General features: G+C 44.5%; 1 protein-coding gene across 1 annotated transcript; it reads right to left on the bottom strand.

Annotated features, from left to right (window-relative positions):
• Window positions 1-1,847: 1,847 nt before the first annotated feature.
• Window positions 1,848-20,933, bottom strand: zbtb4 (zinc finger and BTB domain containing 4). The gene is made up of 2 exons (XM_032511396.1): window positions 20,752-20,933; window positions 1,848-9,066 (listed from the first exon to the last, which is right to left on the bottom strand). Exon 2 carries the CDS (start codon window positions 9,048-9,050, stop codon window positions 3,555-3,557), a length of 5,496 nt encoding a protein of 1,831 aa, XP_032367287.1. The 5' UTR covers window positions 9,051-9,066; window positions 20,752-20,933; the 3' UTR covers window positions 1,848-3,554.
• Between the last annotated feature and the right edge of the window lie 4,229 nt (window positions 20,934-25,162).

A 25,162-nucleotide genomic window follows, 5' to 3' on the forward strand; every position in this document is an offset into this window, starting at 1 on the left:
TCTCTCACATAGTGTTTTAAGAGTGGAAAAATGAGCGAGTCACCAAGCCAAGGTGTTAAATTCACACTGAATTAACAGTGATTAAAGTATCAACCAAGGGACCATGTGCTTAAAAGAAGTGCAAAGAACGACTACAACTTTTTCCGTTTTTACCAATGCACAAATGTTAAAAGTACATTTCACTGGAGAATTTGCAGGGAGGATCAAACAATGTGAAAAAAGGCATCCGCCAACTTTAAGCATGTGGTTCATATTACGGACTCTAGATCATCTTGTAAAGCTCAATAGAGACATAATGTATAACAAAAAAGCATGAGTCCAGACTAGAGTTGATTTCATTGGGTCATCAGGTTAATACTTTATTTTGTTTGATTGCAGCAAAGAGAAAGAAAGGGAGATGGAAACAAAGCGAGAGAGAGAGAAAGAAAGAAAGAGAGAGAGACAGAGAGAGAGAAAGAACAGGAAGAATGTTGGAAAAGGAGACTACAGGTTTTGGGAGAGCTGTGGCTACAAGCCTTTGTATCAAATCTAAAGACAAAGTCATCAGGCAACATTAAAACATCTTTTAAAAATAACATTAACATATTTTGTGGGCTCTATATGGCACAGTATTATCCTAGACATGTACACAATACCAAAACAGTTTAGCCACACCCCTACATCTATGAACAGCTTCATAGCAAACAAAGCCATGACATCTATCTCCAAATCATACTGTCATCTCTCAAGAAAACGTTCATTTACTTTTTAAATTTCTTATGCCATAACAAGGCACCGTAACAGTTGAAATCTGGCAGCTCCACGTCTCACTAAAGATAATTATTTAAATATCAATGCAGAGGCACATTCATTTAAACTAAAACATACAGTAAATAGTTTTATATTACCACCAGATTCCAGTCCAGTCACTACAATACGTTGATTTGCATGCTTTTGGTCTGTATGATAACCATGATGGCAAACTATGGCATAAGAAATGGTCCAAAAACACAAACATCTCCATCTACAGGAATGGCTTGAGATAGTGTATTGGAGACAGCAAGGCTTTTTTACACTGAAACTAACCCACAGAAAAGTGTCAAAGAACAACAAAAAAATAACAGGTGGCCCATATACTGCCAAGGGATATGCTGCTCAGGCAGATTTATTTTGGTATTCATATTCGCGCAGTCACTCTTGTACGCAAAACACATATGCCTACACGCAAAAAGGCTTGTAACCACACCCGAGGGGATGCTTGTGCGCCCCTGCAGTTGGTCACGATGTGTTTCAACACTCCTCCCTTAAGGGTTAGGGTGTCCTAGTACCATCTCTCTCACACACACACACACACACACACACACACACACACACACACACACACACACACACACACACACACACACACACACACAGAAACATATGTACTTTATTCAGAGGAGGTGCAGTGTGCGAGTGTATGCTTTTAAAAGGGAGAATTTAATCAGCTCCTAAATAGTGACTTTGAGATGTAAATGTGGCAGCTAGGTTTGTTTAATTGTTCAAAATGACAAAAAATATTAACAGAGATATGGAAGATGAAAATATCAAAGGAAACAGAAACAAAAGCGGTGCACACAATGCCGGTTTGCTGAGGATATAAACGGTTAGGAAGCAAGTGTTGCTCATGCTTTGTGGATACAGAACCCAAGTTTACTGACATGATCCTAGGACTACTGTATATATGCATACCAGACGTTATACGGTTCTTAAACAGGTTATTTGAGTCAAAACAGAAACAAAAAGGAACTGAAACCAACTCTACCATTAATGCAGCTGTACTTCATTAACTTCATGACTAAATTTACATTCATATTTTTAAGTTTACTCCCCCTTGTCACTGAAGCCATTTCCATCTGGTAAGGGGGCTAAACAACAGAAACAACAACATAGTTTAACAAAACAAACATATAGAGATAACATTACACATAACAAAAAGTCCCCAAGAGGGCACCTGGGGAGTTTCGGCCACCACTTTGGCTGCTAAGCTCAGCCTTTTCCTACCTCTTAGTAAATGACACAGGGCAGGAGGGTATATAGTTCAGGCTATTTCCAATCCCCTCTCAGTTGGGGAGCAGGACATTTTCTTTTGTCGCCAAAGTCATTTCTGTGGGGCTTTCTGACTCAGAGTCCAACAGTTTTGTGCCCATGTATTTCTTTTCCTATCCAGAAATAAGTCAAAACCCTGAATCCATTTTTCTTTTTCCTTCCTTGCTGTCACTTTCTTCTTCCTGGCTTAGGAAATGGAGCCTTTTCCTCTTCCAATCAAAGAGAAAAAAGCTACGCAAGATGAAGGCTGACTGGTTTTATTCTTTTCATTTTTTGTGTGAAGGAAATGAGATGAAAAACAGAAGTGCAATGGTCTACCAGCCTTTAATTCTTACCCAGTGGCCAGCTACATATCCAAAGCAGCTACAAGTGTCCCCTTTAAGTGACCACTACTTTTCTATTTTGTGCACATAAGGTATAAACTATGGTGAATGCTATACGGATTCTACAGTGCCATCTGGCCACAAAGTTGCCAGGTTAGTTTGAGACATTAGAAGCTCAGATGATCTGTCATTGTCATAGACTCGCATCCAGCCATAGCATTGACTACTGAACGATTTGGATAAGAGGAATTATTTCTAAATGCACTTCTACTTGACCTACAGCAGCTATTCCAACTAGAGTAGGAATGCCGTGCGAGTCTGACATGGAATGATCTAGCCATTCACACACACACTCCATCACACACACACACACACACACACACACACACACACACACACACACACACACACACACACACACACACACACACACACACACACACACACACACACACACACACACACACACACACACACACACACACACACACACACACACACACACAGTAATACCTGCTTAAGCCCACCTCTGCATGCACAAATCCCTACATACATGTGCATGGACATGCTCATACATGACTTTCATGGACTATTTAACAACAGGATATGCCTGCATTCTCTCATACAAACATATGCGAGGTTTGATTTGAACGCTCCACCTTTAACTGTGTTGAGTAAGGACTCTTCTGTCTCATCCGTTATCCTTGCCCACACAAGCCTTCCCTGAAGAGCGTTTACCTCGTTATAAGGTGACTATAAAGGGAAGCGGACTGAACTAATTTTTGACACAACACACACCCTGTTAGCAGTTCTTATTCTTATAGATAATATAATGAGTCAGAGAGGAAGATTAATCAAGCTCTAGAACTATGACACACTACAGCAAGACAGCAGAGACAGAGAAAGGTGCGCAAGAGTAAAGAGAGAGGGGAGTAATAATATGTCACTATAATATCAGCCCCTCTCCCTGTGTCTTTGCTCCTTTTCCTTCCTTCACCCTACTCCTGATTTAATGCCTAGCTCTGATCTCTACTGAATAAAAGAGAGACAGGGGTACTGTGCAAGTGTACTCAGTGACCCAGTGAGCATGCACCCCTCCCGCTCCTGTCATAAACAGGCCAGGCCTTCCCCATTGAAATATATTCCTTATAGTGCTTCTGTGTCCTACGGTTTGCTGCTGCTGCTGTCTCGTTGCTTCTTGCTGCTGCTGCCGCTGCTGCTGTTGTAGAGGCTGGGGTTAGCCACAAGGGGGTGAGGGGCTGTGCCCATGTAGGGTCCAGCAGTGGCTGCGTAGTTGAAGATGGCAGGGAGGAAAGGCAGAGGCTCCACTTTGTCCCCCCCAGGTGCCATCATATTCAGAGCAACAGGAAGAGCCGCCAGGTTATATGGGTAGGCCAGCAGCTGGGGCCCATAGAGAAGATGGTAAGGATCTGGATAAAATGGCAGCTTAGCCAGGTCACCACCATGAGGGACCATCATTTTTCCCAGTGGGCCAAAGGGAAGCGCTCCAGCAGGATAGGTCGACATGAGCAGGTTTTCCTCCTGCTTTTTACCAGGGCGGTAGCTGTCCGGCACAATAAGGGGTAGGGGATAATTCTGGGCATGATAGCCAAGTGGAGTGGCGTCCCCCTGCTGGGGATCTCTGGAAGAAACTGTATTGTGGTGCTCCGGCTCAGGTGGTTGGGGGGCTCGTGGGAGAAGCAGAGCGTGGGCAGAGGGGCGGTCACCACCAGCTGCTCCAGTGGGCAGAGTGAGCCTGTCAAGTCCCTGTGAACTGGAGTGAACCTGGCGGTTGGATTGAGCTAGGAGACCAATAGTTGAGGGGGGCCGGCAGGGGGACTTGGGAGTGTGCCTATGTGAGCAGGATCCATTCATAGTGGTTTGAGAGGGGATATGCGGGGGAGACGGCACGGGGCTCAAGGGCTCATCTTTAGGGACCAACAGAGAAATCTGGTCATGTGGGGCGTGTTCTACTCTACTCATTTGATGGGCCCTCTCTACCTCTTTTTCTCTCTCTTTCACAATTTCTTTATCCCTGTCCCTTTCTCTTTGTCTCTCCAACTCCCTCTCTTTCTCTCTTTGCCTCTCTATCTCCCTCTCCCTAGCTAGAATGGAGGACATGGTCAGGTCTTGTGCTTCATTGGGAGAGGGACTCCTGGACATAGATTGAACTCTGATATCTTGGACCCGAGGTGGTTCCTCATAACCTGCATGTAGAAATATACCACTCCCACCCTGCCTCTGTCTGTCCATAATGACCCCATCCCGTTTCATGAATCCCCCCTCAGAGCGGAGAACTGTTGTCATGGAAACAGGAGGAGCAGCAGTGGTTATTCTGGTCTGTGACATCATGGGTACATTTGGAGAGGTGTTGGTGGATGCCAAGATGTGCACAGGGCTGGGTATTCTGTGGATCTGGCTGTCTAGGTTCTTTTTGCTGGGGGTGCGGTAGTCCAGACATTCAGGTCCATTCATGACTAGCACACTCTGGAGAGTAGAGGGTGCAGCAGGCGTGAATTTAGTGGGTGTAAGGTTACCAAGGCTTTCTAATGGAGGGTCCACAATTTCGGGGCAGGGCTCTCTCTCTAGAGCTGAATGTGCGAGCTCTGTCAGTTCAGGTTTGTAACTGGATTCTGACATCTGATGTTCATCTGTCAGCTTGCTGAGATGGTCCTCATGCTGCTGTGATGCCAAACAGTCACCACTGTTGGGTGGGTCGGGTGTGGAATAGCTGATAACTGAAACAGAGAGAGCATTGGGAGCCTGGTCTTTTTCAGTCTCTAGATCTCTACTAACACTGTTAACAACTGTCTCTGTTGTTTTTGGCTCTTTAACGTCCTTTTCTCTCTCCGGGGAACTGCTTAACTCATGGCGTCGGATATGGCGAGTTAGTGCTGAAGATGTCTTGCACACCTTATGACACTGTGGACAGGTGTGTCGTGATAATGCTCTTCTGCTTAGGCGACTTGGACTAGAATTTCTCCCTGCTAAGCCTAATTGTCCCCCTTTTTCTTCATCATATTTTGCAATCTCTGGCACAGATTTAATCCTGACTCCTTCAACTTGTTCGCCAAGTGCCACTTTTGGGGGTACACAGGATGCCTCAGTAGGCTTGGGATGCTGGGCTCTCTGGTGGTCTTCCAACTTATCCCTTGAGGGGAAAGTAGCTCTGCAGAAGAGGCATACAAACTCCAGCAGATGACTCAGCTCATGTTTGTCTCGCTTCCTGGGGCTTGAGAACCAGCGGCCACATGTACCACACTCTGCTGCATTCCCATTAGTCCAAGGCCGCCTCTTTATTCCCATAGGAGGCACTGAGGTAGACAGAGGAGGCTTTGGAGAGTGCAGAGGAGGAGTGAAAACCTCATGATAGGCCTCCTTACCTTGTTCTTCTGTGTCTTTGTTTTTCTCCTCTACAGGAACAGAGACATAATCTTTATTTTTCCTCTCTCCCTTGTCTCTGTCTGTTTTTGACAGTTTTTCAGCTTCCTCAATCTTCTCATCCTCATCTTGTGATTTCTCTGTTTCTTTATTCACTTGGTTCTTGAGCCTCTCTGTCCTCCTCTTCAACCGGATGGAGCGCTTGAACTTCAGTTTCCTCTGCCAGCTCTTGACCCGCTGCAGATGTGCTTGGGCCTTTCTCTTAGGCTTGTAGGAGTAGTAAGGCCGCCATAAATTATCCTCTGTGTCATGGTCACTATCCTGGTCACGCACCTCCCGACGGAAGTAGTACTCCCTCACTTCATCGAGGGGTTTGGAGCTCTTTTTCTTGAACTCATCCTCACAATCTCCGTCTTCCTTTTCACCCTCTTCCTTTTCACCCTCTTCTTCCAGGCTGACTCTGCGGTGGAGGCGGTGTTTATGGTGATGGTGGTGAGAGTGGGAATGCCGTGTTTCCTTGGCTTCCCGCACAGATGATGTTTCACTCCGTTTGGTTTTAGGTGGAGTAAGGCTCTTGTCTCTCCTAAGGTCTGTCTCAGAGATGCTGCGCTTTACTATGGCTTCCTCGCCAATACGTACAGTAATCTGGCACAGGGGCCCTGCCTCTTTGACCTGTGACCCTACAGATGCTGACATCTGCTTTGAGTTAGGGATGTCAGTCTTGCTGTGGGATTTGCGTGATTTGTGAAATAATCTGCCTGCCTCTGCACCCTGTCTACCTCTTGAGCCCTGCTCTGTGGTATCTGAACTGTCTCTTGACCTTTTTCTATGGTTATCTGCACTATCCCTTTGGGATCCCTCTGCACTATCCCTTTGCTTTTTGATTGGCCTGGGACTGTCTTTGTGTGAAGTGTGACTGTTGCTGGTTTCAGGGGATGGGCTGCTCATTGGGCTTTTTTCACTTCCAGAGGTGACCTGGTTGCTATGCACAATTACGGAGGATGACATTGCTGTTCCATGAACTATGACAGAGGGTTTTGTATGGCCATATGTTATCACAGAAGGCATGCTTGTTTCTGTGCTTCTACCAGTCCTGGAAGTTTTGGTTTTGCTACTGCTAGACATTTTGAAGCTGCCACTGGCTCTCCCCTGCTCTGAATCTAGGGCCTCACTCTCTTGTTTTCTGACTTGGGGCCTGTCTGCTTGGGGGAGGGGTGTTAGTGCGGAGAGGTCCCCATGCTCAGCAGACGCAGAAACAGGGAAGCCATTAGGGAAATCATCTGGGTCAGGCTTTACACCCTGAGGGTGGGCCCCACTGATGATGCTTTGTAGGTCCTCAGGGCCCAGAGTACAGCCCAGGCCAGGTAGGGAGAGGGAAGGTGAATCAGTTGGTGGCAGTAGCAGGCCATTCTGCAAACTGTCACTGTAAGTTTTGTAGGGTCTCTTCTGGGAGCGCATGGGGAGAAGGCGATAGAGCTTGAGGGCGTTAGCTTTCTGCTTATAACCCCCATTAGCTGTCTTTTCACTGGAGATGAGGCTGGGGTTAATCCCATGAATGGTCTTCTGGTGGGTTTTGAGATTGTAGTAGGTGGCAAAGGCATCCCAGCAGAAGATGCACTGGTAGCGCCGCTCTCCTGTGTGCCATACCTCATGCTTTGTGCGGTACTCAGCCAGCGCAAAGACCTTGTCGCAGAAATGGCACGGGTATTTGCGGCGCCATGAGTGTACATTAGAGTGACGCTTCAAGCTGGATAGGGTCATGTAGGAACGTTCACACACAGAGCAGAAGTAAATGACATTGCCATCTACCACCTTCACAAAATGGTGCTCATCACCCGCCAGTAGCTCTGCGGCTGCTGCATCATCACCTTGGATACGTGCCAGAAGGCTCCGTGCTTTCTTTCCTGGCCGCACCTTACTCATGTCTGATTGTCCCACTATCACTCCCCCCTCCACTCTCACCTCACCCTCCTCCAGTGGCTCCTCCTTTGGCTGCACAGTGAGAGAAGAAGGGCCAAGACTGTTGGATGGTAGGCCTGGCACCCTGCAGGAGGTCTCATGGGATTGCAGTCTCTTGCTGTGGATGAAGACTTTGCCACAATAGCGGCAACTGAGGGCGCGGCTGCCCCGATGCAGCCGCATGTGGACGGTCAGGGAGGAGGCCGAGCTGAAAAGCCGATGGCACACCCCACAAATCAGCTCAGGCTTCAGGCTGTCGGTAGGGGAATATGAGGATGAGTGAGGGGGTGCGGTAAGACCCTCAGATGGGGGAGGAGGAGGTGGGGGTAGGGGGGGAGGGAGGTGTAGGGTGGGTGGGTGAAGACTTGGTCCATGAGGGTTTCCCACTTTCCCAGCCGGTCTTCCTGTTATTTTCTCTCTCCTCTCTGCATCCCCACCTCTCTGATAGGCTGAGGTGCCCAGACTGAAGAGGATCTGGGCGGTTTGAGAGGGTGAGGCTGTACCGTTGGTCACCCTGTGCCTCTCCTCCCATCCATCGCCACCATAACAGCCACCTGAAGACCCGCTTGAGGATCTTGGGGGCGACCTGTGAAACTGAGTCTCTGGATTGAGTTTGGAGCACTTCAGAGGAGGGGGAGATTTTATTTCCTTCCTACTAAGCGCATGAACAGTCATGGGAGATGAGGAGGAGGAAGGTGAAGAGGACGGAGAGCTGTCATGCTTCGGGGGCTTAAAAGATCTGTGCTTTACGTCCATGGTAGCATCCAGTTTCCACAGCGACCCCTCGTCTGAGCTCTTGGAGGATGGCCACCGTCGGTGAGGGGAAGGGGAGGATGAGGAAGAGCTACGACAGTGGTTTGGAGATGTTAGGGAGGCTGGGAGGGGGGCGGCGCTAAGTGGGAAGCTTAGGGTGATTTTTGCATTTTTAGGTCCATCAGCCATGTCTTCCAGCCTGTCCTCCATCATGGCCTCTCCCCGGCCTCCATGCCTTTTTGCCTTCATTTCTAACTGCTCAGCTTCCCCTTCCTCCTCCACTCCAAGACAGCGGACTGGTTTGTGTAGCCCTTCAATCTTGCACAAGCCACAGAAATGAACAGGCAGGTGTAGCGGTGAGGAGGCCTGATCTGGGTGAAGGGTTTTCAAAGCCACTAATGACAATGGCGGGGAAGACAAAGGTGACAACCGTTGACTCTGGTGGCACGTAGCGTCCTTAATTGCACTGTGTGTGATGTTACAGAGGGGAGCCAGGTGTTGTTCACTTAGACGTGACTGGATAAGGCCCGTGTGGAGGGGGTCCCACACCTTCTCACCGGACACCATGACCAGCCCCCGAAATCTGAAAGAGAAATCAGAAAATATATATTACCATCATAAACATCCTAGGATAAATGTACCAAGCGTAAATTTACATTGTCATAAAGCAAAGAATAACCATTACACTCAAAGCTTTTGCAGTAGCAGTCATGATGCCTGTGAAACAATTTTTAGAGACGGAAAAGAAAACTAAATGCTCCAGCAATCCTGAACTCCAACAACTTAGCCAGGAATGGTGAGTAAAAGGAGAGAGAGGGTAGAGGAACGGAATGAATCTGCGGCAGTGCTGGTTTAGATTTCAGCGTGCCACAACCAAGGCTTCAGAAAGCCATTCCAGATATCCATCTCTCTCGGCTGTGACACAACATTCCCTATGCCTAATTGGAAGGCGTTCAGATTTAATCAAGATTCCCTCAGAATAGAGTGTTGACTTAGATCCATGGCCCGAACGCACTTAAAAAAAATAGTCCCATTCTCTTGCTATTTGAGCATGAGCCTTGTTAGCCATTCCTGGCAGTGGCTAGTGTTTACCGGGCATGACTCTAACCATTTATTTGTGAAGGCAAGGACGGGAGGGAAGGAAAAAGGGATAGAGGAGAAGGGAGGGAGATTGCATGCATGTGGACAGAGAAGGGGTGTTTTTCGCCCTCTGCATCCGGTACAATGTCAGCTAAGCTGTAGAAGATGAGTGACGGGCTATTCACAATTCCATTCTAATTCGACGGCCAAGGTGGTGGAAGCCATCCGGCTCCAAATGCTCCATACATAAGATAGCTGCAGATTCTCACATGATAGGCAATTTGCTGTTATTACTTATTTAAAATGTGTCCATTTATTTAGGTCTGCAGATTGGAAAGAAGAACGGAGACTGTATAAAGCCATAATGATGCAACGATAAGAAAATTCCCCAGTCATGCTTTTCTGCCTGCGTTTTCAAGCAGCAAAACAGCTAGGAAGGCAGGCCGCTGTAAAATTCCACAGGCAGCCCTGAACAGGCAGAAACTAGGTCAGCACTGTTATTGCAGAGGGAAGAGGAGGGAGAGAAAGAGACCGAGCGAGAGAGAGAGAGAGAGAGAGGGTGAGGATGAAGGAGAGTGAAAGGGTGATAGAAAAAGGGAGCGAGAGAAAGAGACTGAGGGTTAGTGAGAGAGCAAGAGACAGAGTCAGAGAGAGGAAGAGGAGGGAGGGGTTTTTTGAAACAGGAACAGTCAGACACACTGCACTGTCAGACAGACAGGAGCCCAGGCAAACACTCACACACACAAAAGCAAGCAGCACATACAAACGTGTACGGTAACCACAAACATGCACTCACACAAACAAACTTGCATGTGTACACAGCACTTTACATGCACTCATTAATGGCCACAGGCTAGACAGACAGGCATAAACAAGTAGTTGGACATGGATGGGCACACTTGTAAATAACATTAAAAACCAAAAGATTAATCAACATCCAACATGGATCAGAGACTAGGGGGACAGGTGGAATGAAGTATAGTCAACAAAAGGAAAAAAGAAGTGTCTAATAATGACGTACTTAGTGCAAGCAGTAGCCTTTTCTTGTATGGGCACAACAAACCAGTTCATGCCTATTCAAGATGTATGTCTAAAAACATGGATGCACAATCTTGTCTCACCAGGCCTGTCACATATTTTATTAAAACAGACCTTCATTGGCCCTCACATTTGCTGAGCTTTGATGTTGTGCAGGAAATCCCTTATGGCATGCGCCAGTCTGCTACAAGTGGGCGGACACACTGACAGACAGTGCTAAAGTTAAAAATTTCACCATCTCATCTGATGCTTGCGCCGCGGACAGGAAAATGCGTATGACGCCCCCTCGCTCTTTTCTTTATCTCCCTGTGACGCACGCACACAGCCGCTGCACAAGCAGAGTCTGCACGACACGGCATCTGACTGTGACATGCAGCTTTTAACGCCCTTTAAATGTACTGGATCCACTCGTACGCACAGAAATGTGAACAAAAGAGCATGGGGCATGCAGAAAAACATTTTTACATCTTTAATACTTGTGCAGATGAGTGGATACACATATAAACACACATACATCCTTATGTTCATCTCACAAACAAGCACACAAACAAATGACCATGACCATGAATTTGGCAAGGACCCTAAGGCAAATTCAAAATAAACAGCAACTCTTCCCACACCTTTCTGCAACAGGATGTTCTGCACAAACATGTTGGTCAGCCTACGAAGTGTTCGTCTATTTACGCTTGTTGCACTACAAAACCTCATAGCACGAGCAGATTGTCAGCTGGTAAAGGACAAATTACTAACTAGACTCACATAAAAATAAAACACATTATACCAAACGCAATAGCTTTCCTATAGCGACAAAGGCTCCTACTGACAGGCAGAGGGAACTGAGGCCTGCTTTTAGCTATGCATTGATTCAATTTGTATTCTATATCAAATGAGAAATGTGAAGTAAACACTGTTGGATTTTTATCATGCAAACTTTGTTCTTTTCATTTTAAATCATCAGAAAAAAACAAATACTTGCAGGTTAGTCTCCCTCTCTTAGCGCAGTTTAACTTTTAAAACCAATTAATTTGGGAAAATGAAAAGTGCTGTTTGGCTCAATAATCCTAACATATTGTCTGCTTGAATTTTGGGACCAGTTCAAAACAGCATATGTTTTAATGTTTGAATCTGAGATACTTTGACATTAGCATCTGAAAAATATGAACGACTTCATGACCAAGGAAACCATTAGTTTTGAATCCACTGAGTTTAAATGTTAAACTGTCACAAAAAACTGTAAAATCAGTCACAAGGACCATTGCTGCTTGAGTGGCCTTGCATAACAAAAGGCAGGACGGCATAGGAGTTTGGCTGGCCTGCCAGCTCAAGGCCTTGAACCAGCCGTTGAGCAATCTGTTTATTCCCCATTGAAATTGGTACTTGTGCTGACAGACAAATAACTATTAGGATTCAATAACTATGCCTTTTTTTCTTTTCTTTTTTTTGCCATCTTCCATATCAAAGGAAATTTCTCATAAATGTAACCAATAGCACTGTTTTATGCAGTTCAAACTACAAGTTAATTTGACTCTCAAAAAAACTGTTTTAAGCTTAATACTACTTATAATTGAGGATAAAAAATCTGATCATAGAAAATTACATTTTTAATACTGTTTTAGTGCCACTTAATTTACTTTCACATTTCAATGCAGATGTTAACAGCTAACATTTGTACCCAAGCCTAATTAACATTTCCTTTAAAGTGCTCATAAGTCATATTATGCTTTTTGACTTTTTCCCTTTATTGTACTATATATATATTTTTGTGCATGTAATAGGTTTACAAAGTGAAAAAGCCCAAAGACCCCCCCCCCCCAAAGGAACTTACCATCTCCAACAGAAAACACTGTTCACAAACTGCTCCAAACAGCTCTATTGTAGTCCTGCCTTTACTTCCGTGATGAACGTGTGTCACTTTGTAACATGTTATAATGCTCGCCAACTGCTAGCGTGGCATGCCTTCATACTTTGCTTCTGATTGGCTTGTGGTGCTGACCTAGGTACTGTGCATGTGTGACTCCCAACAAAGATGGAACAGAAGTGTGATGCCTCACTCTGTAGCTAAAACAGAGAGCTCAACACACAGGGTGAAAAGAGGAGCTGCAGCAATGGACTACAAAAATATGGTGTTTTCTGAAAATTAAACTATGTAAACCTATTCTGGTACAACCTTTAAATACAACTATGAACCTGAAAATAATACAGCTGTAACGATCAAGTTATCGCTGCTTTCCCTGTACTCCCACTATTAAAAGGACAAATCCGGTTGATTACAACTTTGGTCTGGTTTGGTCTGTTTGTTTGTTTGTTGTTGTCTGTCTTTTGGCAGAATTGTGAAAATACAATAGCCCAAATTTCATGAAACTAAATGGAAGTGTGTAGTACAAGCCAAAGAAGAACCCATTCAATTTTGGAGCAGATCCGAATCACAATGCCAATATATATAAATTATTTTTCACTTTTGTTAACTCTGTGAGATATGGCCTTTGTGCTGCAATCATATGGGGTCAGAATGATAAGAAACATTTGTTCTGGATGATATTTAATGGTTTGTGATCCGTTTCCTTTGCTCTTCCTTGTTACGCAAATACTATAAAACAGCTATCAACATGTTGTTTAAATGCTCAGAGCAATAAAATGCAAAACATGTCCACGTTTTTTCCACAAATTTAAGCTCATGAACACACCAAATTTGGAAGAACAAATTCTCATCTCAGGAAATATCTGAGGAGCGTGTGAATGTATTATTTGCCTTGCCGGAGGTCTGTCCTCTCTAAGTGCCATTTTAGTTTTATATAGTTTTGGCCATCATTGTGCTCACCAAAGTAGTTGCTGAGATCGGGGAACATAACAACGTCGCAAAGTCATAATTGGATGGGACAAGGAAAACGGGTGATCAGGTGACAGGTTGTAAATGAGCTAAAGGTTTAGAGATGATCTAAACCATGGTCTTTTGACATGAAACTGACACAGAGCACACCAGAAATGTCGGTAACAATCTGTTGCTGCCCAGGAGACCTGTGTGCTTACAAAGCTACAGTAATCTGACGCAGTACACTGGTGTCTAAAGTACTGCCGGTCAAAGCTGAACCAGGAAGTTGGCCTGTAATTTGTATATTTCCTCTTTCTTAGCAATCTCACTGCATTCACAGATCTAAGCAGTTGTATACTGAGTGCTGTGTTATTTTTAAATAGATAGATAGATAGATAGATAGATAGATAAATAGATAGATATTTATTGATCCCATAGATATTTATTGATCCAAAAAATTCTTAATATTTTTTATATTTTACTGATATACTTGATGGCTAGAACTATAAAAATAAGAACCAGAAATATCCTTTAACTATATCTTTAGCAATGATGTGCCGTCTGTGTGTGTGTGTGTGTGTGTGTGTGTGTGTGTGTGTGTGTGTGTGTGTGTGTGTGTGTGTGTGTTTGAGAGAGAGAGGAGTTAAGAGTCGTGTCTGCAAGGCAGAATGTGGGGGGCCTCGATGTTCCAGCCGATGTTCTTGCCGGTAAGCCAGCGGCGAGGAGCATGTGGGAAGAGGAAGGTGTTGGTTGGGCTTTCTCCCCAATGAGGGGCAGCCAGAGGGGCCCAACTATCAGAGCAGCAGTTGGGCTGAGAAGAGGAGGGTGTATGTGTGCACATGAGGCTGTGTGTGGGTGGGTAGGGGGGGCATCATTAGCAAGAACAGCTACTGAACTCTCCACAACCCCCCGGCCAAGAGAGCGTGGTGGAGCCAGCCAGATGGGATAGAGGGAGGGAGGAGGTATGGCAAATGGAAGTTGGTATGGGTTGGGGAGTGGTTGAGCAGAGGTGCTAGTGGTGCTTGTGGTGGTGGGAGCAGGGGAGGTAGGGGTAACTTCAAACACGTCTCGCCTATGTTCACATTTTCATGGTTTCCTTGTCTTTCAGTTCCCCCTCAGCATGACTGACTACATGCTCCCTCTTCTCCCCCTCCCCACGTGTAAACTGTTGTATGGTGGTGTTTTTGCATGCCGCTCCACGCACCAGCAAACCTGCCTATGTCTAAAACGCCATACTTTCCACGCTCTGTTAGCTCCCAGCCCAGCACGGAATTCCCATAATTCTGCTCGCTGCAACAGAATCATGATGGGCATTTGGAAACAGTAAGGCCAAAAAAAAGTACCCTGGAGAGCAGTATCCATCATCAGTGACCTTTTTGAAGTAATTTTCCCAAAATCATTTTCAATTTCACACACAGTCCCTGTAGAAGGCGGTGTGAAAGCCCCTTTGGAGTTCTCAGTCTCAAACAACCAAGTAACATGTAGGTATTAGCAAGGCTGAGCCAGAGCGGCATGTTACAACAGTCACCATAAAGTGCAAGTAAAACTATGGCAAGCTAGAGAAGATGAAGTGCTGCATCAGTTTCCTGAATGCGTCCACATCCTTTATGTTTGTGGCTATTAAAAAAACGGCATAATCACACAAAGCCAACCAACTCGTCTTGCAATATACAAGACTTGCACGTTAGTACTTTAATACCCAGGGCAGCAAAAGACCCAAAGACAGATATAGCAGACATGATTTATCTGATGTCTGGCCCAAACAACATCAAAAGGCTGCCACCTTTATGACAACATCACCAGTGTGACACCACAGAGCAGAGAGAAACTACACTTCCTAATACCTGACCTATGACCCCTACCCCTGTTGCAGAGTGGATCACATTTTCCATACACTGAGAACAGGGGCTTGGCATGGCATCCATGGAAACCAGGAATGTGGAGTAGTTGGCAGCATTTGCTATGTTGTTTTGGGGAAAAAGTAAAAACAACGGGTCAATATGCCCTCTGCTGCTCTACCAGAGACTACCTCCAGCTAAACAACAAGCTGGTAAAATGGAGGACAAACTGGGCTGCCAATGACAGAAATAAGAGACAGAATAAGTTGGTGGAATTAGGGATGTTTACCATCGCCTAAATGCAAGTTTTCCCCGCAAAACACTTCCCCTGATGTTGATAGTAACTTGATGAGCAGGATAAGGAGACTGGACCACCATGTTAAGACCCCAACAACAAAGCTCATATCTGTACTGACGTGTGCTGACCGCCTCCCCCCCCCCCCCCCCCCCCCCCCCCCCCCCCCTTCTGCCCCAATCACAGAGACGCAAGAGGCTTCGAGAAATTAAAAGTTCCATCACAATCTCAAAACGAGTCATCGCTCTTGAAAAAGAACTGCGTGGTGCGCCAGCAACAGAGGGGAGGATGAGGGAGACAAGGCCTGTTACTGGCACACGCACACACACACAAACACACACACACACAGCACAGGACCACACATTCATAAATACGTGTCCACCAACACACACTGCATAAATATGCACAGCCCAACACACGCACTGTCAAATAAAAACCTTTTCCTCCTCTTCAAGCGCGGAGCAACCGCCGCCACGGCAGCAGAGTGAAGCAGAAAACCAAGCAGGAAAACAACAGAATTCAGCCTCTCTTCCTCTTATTCTCTCTGGCTGTCTCTCAGGAAGGCAAGCATACAAGAGAACGTACCTCGGAAAACCTCCTGCTGCATCTCTGCTGCGATGTGTTCTCTCCCCTCACACTCCCTCTCTCCCTCTCTCTCTCTCCCCCTTGGTCTGTGTATGCGCACGTCTGAGTGTGTGTGTGAGAGAGAGAGAGAGAGAGCGCAGGGAGAGGCGGTGCACACAAACACACACACACACACCCCACACACACATACAGGCAGCAGTGTGTGAAGACAGAGGGCAGGAGCGATTCTCACACTCAAACTTGCTCGCTCTCTCTCACTCACTCCCCCTTTCTATTTCTCTCTCACTCCACATTTTGTCTCTGACACACGATTCCTAGTGTTTTTGCTCTTTTTTCCAGCAAGTGAATCTCCCCCCTCCACCTCCCACTGAATCCAATCTTCTTTTTTTTGGAAGTGTGTTGCTTCTCTCACACACACACACACACCCAACCGCACCACACACACACACACACACACACACACACACACACACACACACACTACTTTATATACACAAAGCCCAGCGATAGGGAGAGGGAGGGAGAGGCAGAGGGAAACAGAGTGGAAGAGCAAGCAAGAGGACGCCATTTAAGCAGTTTGTTACGAGCACTGCAAGTCCCCAAAATGGCTGAAAACAAACAGGAACCATGCCAACTCAAAAAACCTGGGCACAAGGACGGACGGACAGACACACACAGAGAGTGAGAGGAGAGTGGGCGAGAGAGACAGGGAGAAAGTAAGACAGAAAGAGGACAAACTGGCAGTAGTGAAATGGCAGATGGGAGCACTCTGTGAAACAAGTGAAATTGAGAGAAAATGGAGGCATTAAAGTGGTACTCCAGCGATTTAGCACTACACGTTGATAAAGTTTGGGGACTTACAAGAGACTGATTAAAAAAAGAATGGTCAAAATCAATGAAACACAGGCAGCGATATCCTGATTTAAAGTCTCTTGTATGGGTCAAGCTCCAAAAACTCTGGATCCTACATTTCCCAAGATGTAACTTGATAGCATCTTTTACTAGACTCTCCCTGCCTGGTAAATGCCTGCGTCTTTCAAACTACAACTTCCCAGTATGATATCTTGTAGGGCATTCAGATTCAAAATAGCACTGTGTGAAAACAACGCACAGGCTGTGCTGATGGGACAACTTTGGAAAGTTGTCACAACAACAATAATTCTATCCACCATCTTGACAATTGCGAAGTAAACTGTTGTCTACCATATTTAATTGTCCAACACAGTATTATGCTATATGATGTTGCTTTTGGTTGCAGGAAAAGTTGCGGTTGTCACTGCTTACACACATATTGGAAAGAGTGGAAACATTGCATTACAGAAATGATTGTCGCTGCAAATTGCAGATACGTTTGCAAGTCCTACAGGGCTCTTGCAGAGTAATGCATGGACATAGTTTATGCTGTTTGAAATGTGTCAAAATTACATTGCAAACCGCAGCTTGCATGTTTAAAATTTTGTAAAATGGACCTGAGGATCAAGTGTTTTGCCTAAGCCTTTTGCCACTCTACCATCGCGGTGTTCCAAAATGGCAGCCAGAACAGTCTTATTTTCCTCAGACTTTAGAAAACTTCCTCCAGACATCACACAACTGTTTTCACAGGCTGAATAGTACTCCCCCTGACGGGTAAACTAATCTTCACATGAAAAATCTGTGTAGTGCCTCTTTGAAAGAGAAAAGGGGGTTAAAGGTGAACAGACAAGGGCAGAAACTGGGGAAGAGACACTCTTCCATTGTCCATGCCCTCAGATAAAAGGGTTCAAGTGATATCAGTGACGCTGCCAGTCAATTAACTGCTTTTAGGTCAGCGTGTGCTTAGTCTCACACATGTGGCTAAACTAAGATTCCTGGTGACAATCTTCTGTATTGTTTTCGAGCACAACTAACGCCCTACCCTCACCAAAACAAAGGCGCCACTACACAAATCAAGTCCTGCAACTGGACATCCCTTTTAATTAATCCATATCCATGCAAAATGCCCTCACAACAACTCTCTTCCCACTGGTTGCTCTCGCCCTCGCACTTCATGGTCAGTGGAAATTCCACATATCTCTGTTCTCCCTCCGTCGGCCATGAAGATCAGGAGGTAGTCTACCAGCTGGAACAAGAGGCTAGAAAAATGAGAGGAGGGGTGGAAGAATGTTCTAGTACTGTTATGCTTCAACACTATTATACTTCCCACTGTCTTTTTGAGTGGAGCCCCCACCCCCCCACCCCGAGTACCCACCAACTGAACCTTAACGCCAACAACCCACCCTCCTCCTTCTCTTGCCTGCCCTTTCCCTCTCTCCCTCTCTTTTATCACTCTCTCCTACCCTCATTGTACGCTGCCACACTTGTCTCCATGGGAACCGCTCTGGGATTGGGTGTTGTTCCTGTGACCTCTCTGGCTGTTGGACAAACTTTTTTCTCCCCCCCCTTCCTCTCTTATGCACTCCTGCACGCTTTCAAAGCATGCATGCAGGATGTGTGTGGACGGGACACATGACAGCAGCTGTGAGTAGCTTCAAGACACAACAGTCAGATTAAAACTAGAAGTAACAATTTGTCTGTGTGTGAAGCAAAAAAAAGGAATGCTGTGTTTGATAAACAAATTGCTTGTTTGCAAAAGACAATAGTGTGTGTGTGTGTTCTAGGAGTGCAACCACTTGGTCCACACATGTGTGCTGGCATTGTCCCGTTGTCTGTATTCAGAGGTGCCCCTGTTGTCCAGACGTCCCTATTCATAGATGTTTGGCCAAACGTGATGATAGCTTTTCATGCTGTGCTACCAAGCGACACATATATCTGAATCAAATACACAAACATGGAAGATCTAAGGAAGCCATCTTGGTGGAAAATTTAAACCATTAGCTCACCAAGAAATTCAATATATTATCATTAGTCTCATAATTAGCCTTTGTGCAGGGTTTATCAACAATCAATCTGGCGTACATATTAGATGTGATCCAATTATTAATATTATTTTGAACAGCAAAGTTGACTATAAAAATTTTTTTTTTAATTCAACAGAAAGACAACTAGCCCAATTATCATATAAATCACACATGTAAATGGTGCAATTAAAGGCACCCTGTGTAGCAGCGCTGTGAGAGCAAGGTCTTGAAGTGTGTTCTTGTATTGTTTTTTTGTCCTGGTCTCCCAGCATGTGCATGAGGACACATATGTACACACCATGGGGGTAAAGTAAAACACATCTCTGCCAACTGTGAAGGGCAGTAACAGTTGACAATGTTAATATGAAATAGCATTAATATTTCATCTTTTGCAAATGTTTTTTGGGGTATCAGATTTATTCAACGTGCTTATTAGGCCTTAAACCAGCAACAATTAATTTTTATTTGCCCCAGTGGGGCAGTAGAAACAAGCCGTGACCACGACACTGACATATCACCACCTTTTGAGTTGCCTCCAACAGGAACAAACTCATACACATCACACACAATGCCTCCAAAACTATTGGCCTCCCCACCCCCAACTTCTCAGATCTCAGCAGCGAAGCCATCACACGCTGAGCTGACATCTTAGCACATGACCCCAGGCACCCTCAACCCATTCTTCACACTGCTTCCGTCTGGCCGTAGATACAGATCCCTCGCTTTGGAACGGGCACGCTATGGCAGGAGTCTCTCTGCCATAGCATCATCAAACAAAACACATCAATAACAGTTGTGTGTGTAGGTGCTATGTGTGTAGGTATGTGTGGGGATGTATCTGATGTCTCTCATGTGGTCATGTCGTAATGTGTAATGCAATTATGTGTCAATTTATTTTTGTGAGGCTTTGTACAGACGGTGGCAACAAATTTCCTGTTGTTACATGTCCAACTGTCCAGTATTCACTTTCCTTTTAGTCTCAAGTGTCAAAAGTGATGAGCTTTATAGATATAGTTTAACTATTGTTATCATAAAAAAAGATTCATTATAGCTGCTTTGATGGGAAACACAATGCATTTTGAACTATATATCTATACCTGACCATTGCACACATATTATATATTCTGAACTTTTGCACATTCACTTTTCAACATTTTGCACATCCTACACAATACCATACATCCTTATTTTCTTATTCCAAAACTGTTTATTGTACATATTTGTCACAGTGTCTTTTACATATTTTAAAATTATATTTTGTTCTATATTTATGATCTTGTTTGTTGTAGTACTTTGCTTTATGGTGTATTTCCTTTTAACATGTTGCATCAAACACAAAGGCAAATCCCTCCAAGTGAAAACGTACTTGGCAATCTATCGGATACTGATTTTAGCTTTTTAGTTTGCTTACGATGAAAACTCCACTGAAAAAGCTGAGTGAGTCAGTCGTTTACTTTCCTAAAGTCGTCCGTCCCGGTCCCCCGGCTGCTTTGGGTTTAGTGCAACTGGACCTTTGTCAAGTATCAAATCTTTAGCTTAGTTTTAATTTTGTACATTGTTAGTTTAGAAAAGATACAGTATAAAGACAACATTTACATGACCAGTAATAGTGCATGAGTCAATTGTGTGCAATACTTGTTTCTTCTTAAATCCAGGCTTCCTACTGATACGTGTGTGTGAATACATCCTGAGGAATGCTCAAGGGTTAGTAAACATCCTCAATGATCTCAAAGAAGGAATGACTAACCTGCTCTCCAGCTGACTTGGACGTAGATCAAAGTGGGAAGTCAAACGATGCTCGGGGAGTTCAAATGACAGTGGTTTCTTGAAGAGGAAGCCGTGGCTGCACAAGGCCGACGCAGCGATTCTTTCCGTGTGTAGCTTGAACACAGAAATGTGAGGTAGAGTGAAACCACAGCACACACATTTTTTGCAAGTACAAGTTCAGATAAGCATGACCAATGTTTATATGTGTAGTCGCATGCGCACACATGAAAGGGTGTTGAAGCCCTCCACATTGTCTCGCAGACGCAGTGGCGGTACAGTGGGGAACTTGATGAAACCTCCCTTGAAACAGAGAAAGATGAGCGTGCTGAAACATGTTCTGAGCGAACTTCTATGGTGTTTACAAAAACAAATGTCAGGGCAGCAGTTTCAATAGTATGGCACGGAGAAAATACACAAATAGCTACCACGTGAAAACATGATTTCAAGAAAATCGCTCTTCCTCAAAATTCAAAGAAAAAAGGTTAAATGTCAAAGTTATAAGGAAATTCTTTAGGGGCTGAAGTATCCTGCAGTTCACATTTTAGAGCACAGAGTTACAAATAATGCACCTTCTCTGCAGGGATTTTTTACAGTTTGGACACGTTGTTTTCACAAGACCAGCAAAAATAAAAGTGATACCCCCTAATCTATATCTGTTGAGCAATGTAAAATTCATATTGTGTAACAACTTGACTATCGAAATGTATGGTAAAGCTTTAGTGCGTAACTTTTTGATACTAATGACCGTTACATTCAAGCCACTGCCAAATGAGTTGCTACAAAGCTAATTAAGACTATCCGCTCCACACAACTCTCTCTGGATTAATCACTATGGCGATGTTCAGGAGGATGGTGGCGTCCGGTGACTTTACCTTACAAAAGCTTGAGTGAAGATAATGATCTCTTCTGAAGAGTCTATCATGTTTTTTTAATCCTCCGTGTCCTCCTTGCAACTGCATGGAGGAGGGTGGGGGCGATCACGGAAGGCTTGTATCATGTGGACATGCGGATAGTGTTGTTGTCATTACTAGAATTCCTCAGTGGGGGAGACAGAAACTACACACTATAGCTTTAAACAAAACCTAACAATATTATTTAATCTATTCCAGGTGAGTCGTGGAGATAATTATTAATTTAGTATGCAGCCTTTAACTGGCAGAGGACATGCTTTTCTATTTTTTTTTATCTTGAATGACGAGGTGCATTGCTGTGTTACTCTTTAGTGTATTGTAATGTGCCAGATATATGTCAAACTTGCAAAATACATATCCATATATATATTTTTCTGAAAAAATCCCAGCTTTTACTTCCAAGTAATGTGTCAAGATCTTTTCCTGACACACAGGGGCGTAGAAAACCCATCTAATAAAATTTTGAGGCAACCAGGCTTTAACTTGGCCCGAGTGATGGAGAGGATTTCAACCATGCAGGCCAGTAAAGTGGAATAAAAAGAGTTGTGCCCCTGTGAGATGATGAAAAGGATAGGGATTTAATAAAAAAATAAAAAAATTTAAGTTACAGTCATAGAATTACCACAATCTTTGCTTTTGTGAATTGCTGGATAGTTCCACTGCAGTACTCTTAGAAAAGGTATTCAAATAAACAAGGAAAGAATTGACTCTTTTGTTGAACTGGTTACAACGACCATTAGACATGCAACCGGTGACAGAGTGGGAAATAGACACTGCTTCAATTTAAGGAGTCACTAGCAAAAAAGGGTTGTGAACCATTGTCACAGAATAACAAAAATGGCTGGTATCACTAAAATATTTTGTGACCTCAAGAAAATAGGTCCATTATGTCAAGTTCAAGAACTTATCTTCCTGTGATCACATGAAAATAGAAGAGAAAAATATTTCTTCTGTGACCTTTTGCAAAAGGTGCTGCAGCTTAACAAAGCATTTCTTCAGCAGCTGAGTGTTACAGCTAGAAAATGTTGAAAATGTTTTCAGCTTTTTAAGTTTCAGTAGAGGAGTTAGCGAGGCAACACTGCAGGACTAAAACACACAAATCCCAGAAAGACTATCATAAGCAGATGTCCACAACCTGCGTGCTGCAAAAATAAGAGCATGTTTATATACTGTACAGGATTAAAGCACCGGAAGGATTCATAGAGTTATGTTGACAAGTGACGTCAGACAGTTATATACTTGTGCTGGACTTTTCTAATATAACTCAATGGGCGGATCCATCAGTGTATCAGATGACAGACGTAGGGTAGAGTATCATACGTAGCCTGACAGGCCGGCTTCAAACGCACTGAGCTATGGCAAGCGTGATTGTGTGAGCGGAGAAACACTGCTGAGTCACACAAACTGTCCCTGGTTCCACACAAGAGATACAATGCTAAAACAAAAAGGAATTAGGTAGGGTGTAGCCCACACAAGAGTTACTGTTGGCAAGCCATTTAAAATCAGTTTGATACGCAATTAAACCGCTGGCAAAATATGGTTGTATAACATGAAATAAAAAAGCTAAGGAGAACGAGGAAGAGAGGGATCAGAGTGTGGACATTACAAAAGGAGACTGGAAAGGATAGGTGGAAAATCATCTGGGAGGGGTGCCTGATATGGTGTGGAGGGATGGAGGGGGCTGGTTTTTCCACTGCCAGAGAGAGAGGACGGCTAAATCAAATTAATTAGCTCCTTCATCTCCAGGCAGCTACTCAGGCATGCTGTACTGGCATAGAGAGAAAGTCGGAGGGGGGGGTGTTGGCATAAGAGAATGGGAGAAAGCGAGATAGGACATGGTGGAGGGGTGAAAAGCCTGCTGTGTATGTGCACCATTCAGGAGGACGGGCAGCAGAGGGGAGGGGTGCATAATTCTCTGATAAGCATGAGGGTTGTTTTGCTGGAGCCTCTGCTCAGCCATGAGAAGGAAGTGGTGCATGTTGGCTGACGCTGTGTGCTGCTGCGCTTCGGGGCGATGGTACTTCCTGTTTCTAGACAGCCTGTATTTTGAGGACAGTGTAAACAACCCTGCTTTTCTGCATGCCTCTTTAAATAGCACACAGACACTTCAATCAGAACCACCCAGAACAACGGGCAGCTGAGAATGTCTTGCAATGAGAAAGAAAAAGAAAGATACTAAGGGTTTTGAGCCATGGTGCAACATGAGGTATAATAATGTCACTGATATCAGAAGAAAATGGAAAGTCGTAAAAGGGGGAATAGAAAGTGAGGCAGATGGTCAGAGGCAAAGGCAGCATGCCAGGGGAAACAAAACAGCAGTACAGCAGAGAAACGAAACACAAAAAAGTGAGAAAAGAGGCAGGGCGAGTGGTACGACCAGGACAGAGCCACTGCAGGCAGCATGTGGCCATCTCTGAGGCTTAGTGTGCAAGAGAGAGGGGTGAAGGAAATGCAGCAAGGGAGGGAAGATGAGAGTTGAAGAGAGAGTTAGGGAAAATATGAAGGCTTGAGCGCAAGTGGTAGGTTCAGACAATAAAGGAGGGAGGAAAAGCAATCATGTGACTACAAGGGTGGAATTGGTAGGCCAAGCTGATTCACAATGAAAAAAAAGCTCAGTGAGTGAGAGAAGAATGATAGTGAAAAAATATGTTGTATGGCAAAAGGGGAACACGAGAGACAGTGCCAGAGGTCAAAACCTTGGGAGAAGAGAGCAGTGGACGGCTCAGTGCCTGGACAAGACTTGGCTGCACTGTGAGAACCCCAGATTAGCACTAAGCCGATTGCAACGCGAGGTAGGATCAAGAGCAATTAATTTAGCACCCAGATAGTTCCAGGAAGAGGCTGAAAGAACTTTAACAAAACATAGATCTCCTGCAAAACTCAAATACTAGCTGACTTAACATTCCTGCATCAGTCTGTTCTCTACAAATTAACTGCCTAAAAGGAATCCTGAGTAAATAGAGTGGAGGAGAATTTGAAAAGTCTGAAAGGGTGTGCAGATGATAAAAGGAAGGATAAAAGAAAGATGAAGACGCTTGGCAGGGGCTGACATCAGCCAAAACAAACACCCAAAGAACAGGACATTCTCTGGTGGACAGAAATTGGCCGGCCTGCTCCAATATGCTCTCAGAGAGTGCATGCCCTCGACTCTGCGTCATACATTTTTTTTTACAAAACAACATCCTGGTGCATAATTTGAGCAGAAATGAAGACTAAAACTGATTATTTTTCACAACAAAACAGGCGATTTACTTTTATTTTGCATGCAAAAAAAATACACACAAAAACAAAAACGCAATGACTAGCATTTCCTACCATTTTTTTTGTCTATTTTTGATAGATACATATGTGGGCTGATACTGTAGACTAGGATTGGCTATTTTTACAGCAATAAATTACCAGAATTTGATTCACAAACTTTACTCATGGTCAGCAGGAATGTTTTCAAACAACAGCAGCATCACAACCTACAAGCATATA

The sequence above is a fragment of the Etheostoma spectabile genome, unplaced genomic scaffold, assembly GCF_008692095.1.
Source record: "Etheostoma spectabile isolate EspeVRDwgs_2016 unplaced genomic scaffold, UIUC_Espe_1.0 scaffold352, whole genome shotgun sequence".
Lineage (NCBI taxonomy): Eukaryota > Metazoa > Chordata > Actinopteri > Perciformes > Percidae > Etheostoma > Etheostoma spectabile.

What these genes read in the sequence shown, in the direction of transcription:
- zbtb4 (XM_032511396.1), bottom strand. Translation starts at nt 9,050, where the DNA reads ATGGTGTCCGGTGAGAAGGTGTGGGACCCCCTCCACACGGGCCTTATC.